Genomic DNA, 8,669 nt, shown 5'->3' on the forward strand with positions numbered 1-8,669 from the left:
CCCGACCACCGTTGCTAAGATTGCGCCGATCAAGGGACCTGGACCCTGTTCATCTACGATACTGAGATAATGCTATGGGTCCTGACCAGAGATCTTACCTTCTGGAGTTTGGGGGTGGGGGAGGGAAGAAGAGGAGGCTGAGCCAACAAAGCTGACCCATCCTACTCCAAAAGTCTGATTTTCCTTGGACCCAAGCCTTTGATCTGCGTCCCTAATGCTTCTTAAGAACATATCTGGTCGGTTACAGAACTGTTTCAATGCTGAGAAATGGCTTCGCATTTGAAGACGATGTGATAGTGCTAATGATGATATGTGATGATGACGATGATGTTGAGTAATATTATGTATATATAATATAATCAGCCATGTACTCAGGTGCAATTTGCACGGCAAGTTGTGGGGAAAGCACGGTTCCGATGAAAGATGGCTCACATTATTTGTAATAGTTAATGTTTATAATAATTTATATGAACAATAATAATTTATGTATAATAATGTAATCATTCATTCACTATAATAATTTATGTATAATAATAATGATGTATATGTATAATAATTTATGTTTGTAGCAATGCACTTGTGACTCGTAAGCCAACCGTGCAGCTAACTGAGGTCGAGGACAATCCTGCTAATTCAACCTTACACTTGCAGAAAAACCAGCAAACACTCGCGCCACCACAAGAAGCATCGCCTGTTCTTCATATTTTTCCGACGCCACATACCATCCAACTCGTCTGAGCATGACCAGCCCAGCACGCCGCGGCCGGGGACCACGCCTGCCAGCGGGAGGCACCGACAGCACCACATCGCCAGCAGGGACATGACCCGCTACAGCACGGGAGCCGACGACGCGCAGCCGGCTCAGCAGCGCGAGCGAGCCCCGGCAGAGCGTGAGGGCGCGCAGTCAGCGGGGAGCAGGGAGACGGAGGACAGCGACGACCGCTGGTCGGCCAGGGTCACGAGGCGGGCGGGGGCGGCAGCGGCCGCGAGGAAGCCCGCGAAGAAGATCGAGCCAGTCGTCTGGCCTCGCCGGCTGGAGAACGTCAGCTGAGCAGGCGGGCCGCGGCCGACCGCGATCCTTGTCCGGCGACTTGGACGAGGATGCTTTTCAGGGCTCCCGATTATGCCATGCGGGATGCAGTGGATGTGCATTGTGTGACCCCCCACCAGGACAAAGGGTTGTGCGAGTTTTAGCCTCGGGTTTGCGCTTGATTTTGGCGGGGATCTTGCAGCTCTATGCTTTCTCATAGTTCAGGGTACGGCAATTGACCCCGATTTGCGTGACGTAAACATTCTTTCAGAAACCGCCAGCTACCTAGCTGAACGAGTTTGCGCTTTCTGGGCGAGGTATTTCGCTTCATTGTATTCATCTGCGAGTCTCCCCGGGGTTCAACGAAAGCTGCATCGATCGCACGCCATATAAACAGGAGTTCAAACCACGTCTTTCTCGCACCGACACGTGACATACCGCCAGCCGCCGCCGCCGGTGCAGCGGGCCGGCCGTATACCTACTCGCGGCTCCCGCCTTCCGACCAAAGAGAACGCCGGTCCCGAAATGGACCGGGAGGCCTGCTAATGACACCATTAGAGCCTTGGATTACTTACTGACTGTAGTGACATGATAAGCCGACTTAAATATTGAGTGAAACGTTTATTTCTTGTAAGGCACGGCAAAGCTCAAGGGACTGGGTCAACATCCTATGCAAGACGTCAGTCATGACCCCATGCAAGACGCAGGGTAGGTGTAGCTCCAGACAGACCAAAGTGAGGCTTCACACGGTACCGGCATCCCTGTCATCACGGTCACGAGGTCACGGACCACTGACCTCCCATGGCACGGCCGGGTTTCGGCAGTTCCTTCCGCGTCAGCGTGCAAGAAAACAGGTGGTTGTTTGGCCTGGGTCACATACCAGCAGGCAGAGACTTCTTCACAGAACTTTAAAAGGACACTGACGAGTCCTTAACACAGCATCGAGATCGATGGCACATCGCCGATCCGGCTGGCCCACACGAAGTAAATCACGCGTCTTTACAACAGCTCCAGCTCCAGCTGGTCCTCTTCGGGAAAGGTCTGTGCCTCTGCCGGCGCCTGCTCGCCTACGTCCTCAGCCGCCTGCTCACCGGACGCAGCAACAGCATCCTCCTCCTCTGGCGGACGCCGGTCCTTCTCCCCCTCCTCCGGAGAGGGACGCCGGTCCTCCTCCTCCTCCTCCCGCGACGGATGCCGGTCCTTCTCCGGCGACGAAGGACGCCGGTCCCCCTTCTCCGTCGGCGGAGGACGTACGTCCTCCTCCTCCTCCTGCGGCGGAGGGCGCCGGTCCGGCGAGGTCGACAGAACCATCTCCGGTGCCGCCACCTCACCGCCATCTGCGCAGGCCAGCGCGTCGTCGACCGTAGCTGGCGCTTCCGGAGCTTCGGACGCCGGCGAGCGCACCACGCCGGCCGGCCGAGCCAGCGCCGGACCGCCGCCGACTGGAGCGTCACCGGCGGCAGGAGCGTCACCGGCGGCAGGAGCGTCACCGGCGGCTGGGGCGTCACCGGCGGCTGGGGCGTCACCGGCGGCAGGAGCGTCACCGGCGGCAGGAGCGTCACCGGCGGCAGGGGCGTCACCGGCGGATGGAGCGTCACCGGCGGCATCACCGGCGGCGGAGGCGTTACCGACCGATGGGGCATCACCGGCCGATGGGGAGTCACCGGCGGCTAGAGCACGGCCGAGGCTCTTGGCTAGCCGGGGCCGCGGCCGACCCTGCCGACGAGCGGGCCGGCGGCGGACGGCGCGGCGCGGCGTCGGCCGCTCGCTGGGCCGCGGCGGCTCCAGCTGGTGTCCCACCAGCCGGCACCAGCCGACCGGGAATATGTCCGGACTGGACGCGTCCACCCACTGGTCGAACCGCTCCTCCCAGCCGTCGAAGTGGATGCGCAGCAGGCGCCCGACCACGGCCGCCACAGTCGCCACGCATACCAGCTGCGGGTCCATGAGATCCACCGCCTCCAGCCGCTGGCCCGGCTGAAAGCCGTGCGAGAGCGGCGGCCGCTGGAAGAGCCGCGCCGGCGCCGCCTGCGCGCCCGGCTGCGATGCCAGGTACGCCTCCCAGCTGAAGGTGTCGGCCGCGTGGCCGTGCGGCGGCGTCAGCGCCACGCCCACGGTCCGGCAGAACCCCGGCGGGAAGATGTACGGCGAGCTGGCGTGGTAGCAGAACCAGTCGGCGTCGGCGCGCCCCGGCTCCGGCGGCAGCGACTCCAGCCGCACCATCAGGAAGTGGTTGCCCAGCACCTGCATGACGGTGGCCACGCCGATGCTGCCCAGGTTCAGCGGGTCCAGCGCCTCCAGCTTCATACGCACCTGGGGACAGCAGTCGGGCGGGGTGGGCGGTCCAGTCATCACACATACCGAGTCACATAGTCATAGTCATAGTCATAGGGGCGGACTACGAACGCCACACGATACGGACGCGGCTCGCCCACCGGTCAGAAACCAACCAGAGCGACGGCGGGTCACGCAGAGATGCGCGCAACATATCACCGCAGAAAATCGGTCCGAGGATGAGAGAGAGGAGAAAAAGTGAGACGACAAAATCGGTCCGAGACCATTCTACCCGCCAGCGGCGCACCTTGAAGCCCTCGTGCGTGATGGGCGGCGGCGCCGGCAGGCAGTCCTGCGTGGCGTCCGCGGGCAGGAAGGAGCCCGTCTCGCAGCGCGCCAGGTAGTCGTCCGGCGCCGACAGCCGGTGGCCGACGGCGCGCGCCCAGCCCACCGGGTGCACCTGGCGCGGGGGGGGGGGGGGGGGGGGGCGGTACATCACGCAGCGCTCACCCCACCAGCATCCGACGCGTCCCCCGGGCGTGCCTGCTATATGGGACGGGGACAGGCCGCTCTCTCCGCTCCCTCTCCCTCCGAATCTCACACCCATACCCAGATTAAGGGAGATTAGGCACGGATGGCACAAAACCACAGCGGGAGCAGTTTTAGAGGATATTTAGCACTCGCTAGCTGCAGAAGTATTGCAAGTTGGCACGGCCGATTTCAGCGACATAGGCACCGGAATACAAACTGAGCCCAACACCCATACTTGTAAATCACCATTTCCCTGAGCTTCGCCGACGAATAACACAGCCCTCTGTCAACAAAGCTCAACGCACCACCACCTGACCACAGCTACCGGCTACACGCCCCACATCGCTGACGTCACAGCCGGCGAGGCGCCGCGCACCCGGCGGGCGGCGCGCGACTCACCAGCGGCGAGTTCTCATGACACCAGAAGCCGCCGTCGTCGTCCGGCGCGTCCAGGTAGTGCACGTGCAGGCGGCGGCCGACCACGCGGCTGACGGTGGCGGCGCGCACCTGGCTGATGCAGCTCTTGTCCACCACCTCCACCGTCTGACCCACCGCGAGCTGGGAGCTGAGGCCGGCCACCACCTGCGCCGCAGAGCAGCGGGCCTCAACAGTCGCGGTCGCCCGCTGCACCGCACGGCAGAGCGCCTCAGTGGACAATACCGGTCTTCCGGTGGAAGCCGTGAGACAGTGCCCTACAATGGACAACACTAATTTTCCGGTGGGCGCTGTCGGGCAGTGTGCCCTATAGTGGACAATACTGACCTTCAGGTGGAAGCCGTGGGCAGTGTGCCCTACAGTGGACAATACTGACCTTCCGGTGGAAGCCGTGGGTAGTGTGCCCTACAGTGGACAACACTGACCTTCCGGTGGAAGCCGTGGGCAGTGTGTCCTACAGTGGACAATACTGACCTTCCGGTGGAAGTCGTCGGGCAGCGTGCGAGTGCCGATGAGCCGCTGCACCAGCAAGCGCTGCCAGTCGGCGCGCGGCCGGGCGGCGGCCGGCGGCGTCAGCGGCAGGCCGTGCGCGGCGCACCAGCCCACCGGCTTCACCTCCTCCGAGCAGAGGTCCACCCAGCGGTCCCGGCTGGCGTCGTTGCCCATGCCCTCGAAGCGCACCAGGCCGCGGTAGCCCTGCACCTGCAGCACGGCCGCCGGCCAGTAGGTGGCGGGCGCGCCGCGGCCGGCCGGCCGCTCGGCCACCTCCACGCGCAGCCCGGCGCCCACGGCCCGCCAGGTGGCGTTCAGCGGCGCGTGTCCGAAGCAGCAGACGGGCGCGGCCGTGAACGTCGGGTCACGCATCAGGCTGTCCCAGCTGAACGCGTCCGGCGCCGACTGGCTGGCCGGCGACGGCGGCGGGCCGGCAGAGTCGGGGAGGCATCCCGCGGTGGCAGCGGCGGCGGCGGCGGGCACCCGGCGGGCGCCACCCGAGCACCGCTGAAGACAGAAGACAGGTCAAATAGGAAACCAATAATTGCGATGTAACATGCAAATGTATGTACCATGTATGATATATGATATAAAACGTGCAAGGTTGAAATGAATAAAAGATAGATCCAGCATTGATGGAAAGTTATAGCGTGATACCATACCTTGATCTTTTTGTATTCTTGCTTCTGCTGATCATTGCCATCACCATCCCTCCCCCTCTTCAACACAGGTTGATCCTTATCAGCAGGCGCAGGCGTGATCTGGCTGATTGGCATCTGGAAAATGAACTTAACATATTACAATTGTACTAATACACCAGAGACATGAATGACATAAATGATAGATAGATTCAGCATTGATGAAAAGTTATAATGTGATACCCTACCTTGATCTTTTTGTATTCTTGCTTCTGCTGATCATTGTCATCACCATCCCTCCCCCTCTTCAACACAGGCTGATCCTCATCAGCAGGCGCAGGGATGATATGGCTGTCAGGCATCTGGAAAATTAAGTAAACACATTACAATTGTACTGATACACCAGAGACACGCCCAGTATTCATAATCACCACCATTCAAGTCATGCATCAACTTTCATTATGCCACACTAAATGCTGTGGTCATGCCAAATATATATATATATATATATATATATATATATATATATATATATATATATATATATATATACCCTACCTCACCTCATGGTGATCGGAATGATAAAAGATCACTAGGCCTGTAGGTCCCCGTCTCGTCACAGTCCCGGTCCATTAACCAGTCTCGAATTATGGGAAGATTCGGTGTGGGACGTTGCACATGATGTCAGCCCAGTGCAGGAAGTCAAAGAAAATGTGTTCCTGGTCAAATTGCAAGATATTTTCAGAGAGACTCAAGCTAATTGGAATATGGCTTCACTTCAAAGGTCCATTCATAAATCACATTGCATATTCAGCAGGCTTCTCTTTTAGGGTGTGCCGGTGCCGGCTGAGCCAACGATCCGCGCACCTCTTTACCGGGAAGAAGCGGAGGGGGACCTGGTCCTCCCTTTTGAAGATTTCCTTCATAGCGTGATCCTGGTCGTTGCTCCCCAAGCCATCGTGCTTTCCCTCAAAGCGGCCTTCTACAACAAATTTTGACGCTTTACCAACCCTTTCAGTGTCAGCCTGAGGCCGGCTGGGCACTAAACATATTTCAACTAACTCGGCGATATCCGGAACATTTGCGCGCAGATCTGTCTCAGGTCGCATAAATGATCGGAGCGCCGCCTCCGGCAGCCAGTGGACGACACCGCTGCGTGTCGGCAGCCACTCGTCTCCAAACCGCTCTCGCCCCGCCACCACTCTACGCTTGAACTCTCTGAACTGCCACAGAAGGCACGCACACCCCGGTCCCAGGCACGTGGCACTGCACGGTTTGTCCTCGATACTTCTCAAGGTCTGGGAGTGCAAGGAGTGTCCGCGCAACCTCACGCCGTCGGTGAGTCACTTCCGGTAGGGTGCCAGTGGACGCGTCGGGTGTGTGTGTGTCAGAGAGTTGCCTGCGACTCACCTGTGCTGGACCGCCACTCAAAGCACCGCTGACGACCGCAGGTCCGTCCTCCTCCAGACGACCCTGGAAGTCAGCGTCAGTCAGCTTCGCCATGTCCTGTCGGAACGATGTCGATGCACGGCCACCTCGTCGTCAAACACCGTGCATGTCGCGGCCTGGCCAGCTTTACCAAGCGTGACAGCGGGGCGCATGATGTCGAGCACTGCCAGTGCATTGGAAAGGAACCTGGCGTCCCGAAGGGAATTTAGGGCTGATTTGGCATTGTTTTTGTCGATGTCACCACTCGCAATGCCATCCTTGAGCACTGCTGCGGCCACATCGGCCACACCGCGGCCACATCGGCCACACCGCAACGACATCGCGGCCACATCGGCCACACCGCGGCCACATCACGGCTCGTCAAAATACGTTTAATGGCCTCTACCGAGTGCGCCACGAATCGCGTCTCAATAAGGCGCTGAAAGACCACGCATAACAGGTCCAAGTCTTCAGCTGTCCGTCCAGTTTGCCGCTTCAGTTTTGGCGAAGCCGTGAACACGGTTATAATCGAATTTGGTTGCTGGAAAAAAGCCTCCACCCACGCACATGTCTGATGGTGCTTAATTTTGTCCAAGAGAGACTCCAGCAGCTGCGGCTGGTCACTGAGGTGCATGAATGATGGATTTCCATGCAGCTCTCTCCAGATGCAGCCGAAGCCACTGACTGGTCCCGAGTACACGGTCTCGCAGTCCGAAGAAGCAGAGAGGACTTGACGCCCAATTTCGTCCATCGTCAGTTCCAAATCGTTGTTAAGATAGTCAGTCACGTGAGCGAGCACACCCCGCCCGTTGGTCTCGTTGTAGCCAGTGGCTGCATCACGCTGCCGCAACGAGAGGGTGGCTGTGTAGATGGGAACGGGGTCAGGATACGGTCTCACCACTGCGGTCGTCCCGTGAACTACCACAGTGTTGGCGTCGGTGTCAAGAAGTCGCAAGTTCACAGCCTGTAGCGTCACGCCAGTCACTGTGACCTTGTCCATGGACAAGCGCATGTGCCGGGCACGTCCACTCACAGGGTTTGGCGTCTTGATGTGTTGCTTCAGCTCGTCTTTGAAAACGTCATAAATCACGTCCACAGACTGGGCAGCGGCTAGGTGAGTTTGATGCTGATTGCCAACTTTGACCTCCAAGGTATTCAGAAGAAGGTGTTCGCGTTCAAAGTCGGCATACGTATGACCACGGGTAATCATGTCGTATGCGATGGTTAGGTTTTTCAGTGGCTTCGCGACGCTCCTCACTTTGCCGCTGCACCAGCCTGGCGGGGGGTCCCGCCCTGCGTGTCCGCTCTGCCGTCACAGAGAGTCAGTGTCGATTCGAGGCCGCATGCTTTGCCAGTCGTTGGTTTTTTTCTGCCGTCCAGGAGAACACCTTGATCAGACCACGGGTCCGTGGTGCCTCTGTCGGTGGAGTGGCGGGTGCACCGCCGACAGATGCCATACTCCTTGTCCCCGCGTGTCAAGTAGTAGCCAGTTGTCTATGTCGCTGTCTGTTGTCGCCTCGGTGTCCGGTTGGGTACCTCTGTCGATATTTGTCAGGGTGATCGGCACGTCCCGCGTCTCGTCTGTGGCCGTCTGCCTACGTCCTGATGAACAAATGGTCAGACTCTCGAGTTGAGCCAGGCATTTGCCAATCATAGCCTCTCGCCGCCGGTGGCATGTCACAGCATGCACATTTCTTCACTTCAACAAACGTAGTCGGCATTCCTCCAAGCGCATGCACGTCCATGCCTCCTACCACAACTGCATTTCCAGTCTGCCCCGCCCCAACATTTTCTACGGCTCTGCTCTCATCCACCACCTTGCTTCCTACAGCGGGCACTCC

At 59.0% G+C, this 8,669-nt stretch overlaps 1 protein-coding gene and 1 long non-coding RNA gene across 2 annotated transcripts; both read right to left on the reverse strand.

The window, feature by feature from the left end:
- Positions 1–2,029: 2,029 nt before the first annotated feature.
- LOC119095117 (lethal(3)malignant brain tumor-like protein 2) lies at positions 2,030–5,134 on the reverse strand. The gene is made up of 8 exons (XM_037218005.1): positions 5,105–5,134; positions 4,877–4,972; positions 4,745–4,804; positions 4,343–4,417; positions 3,612–3,764; positions 3,050–3,343; positions 2,831–3,007; positions 2,030–2,299 (listed from the first exon to the last, which is right to left on the reverse strand). The coding sequence occupies exons 1-8, from the start codon at positions 5,132–5,134 to the stop codon at positions 2,030–2,032; spliced, it is 1,155 nt and encodes a 384-aa protein (XP_037073900.1).
- Positions 5,135–5,430: 296 nt separating this feature from the next.
- Positions 5,431–6,896, reverse strand: LOC119094872 (uncharacterized). The gene is made up of 3 exons (XR_005093830.1): positions 6,811–6,896; positions 5,649–5,762; positions 5,431–5,538 (listed from the first exon to the last, which is right to left on the reverse strand). It is a non-coding gene; the product is annotated as an uncharacterized LOC119094872 (long non-coding RNA).
- Between the last annotated feature and the right edge of the window lie 1,773 nt (positions 6,897–8,669).

This window comes from Pollicipes pollicipes, unplaced genomic scaffold, assembly GCF_011947565.3.
Source record: "Pollicipes pollicipes isolate AB1234 unplaced genomic scaffold, Ppol_2.1 Scaffold_4219;HRSCAF=4965_pilon_pilon_pilon, whole genome shotgun sequence".
Classification (NCBI taxonomy): domain Eukaryota; kingdom Metazoa; phylum Arthropoda; class Thecostraca; order Pollicipedomorpha; family Pollicipedidae; genus Pollicipes; species Pollicipes pollicipes.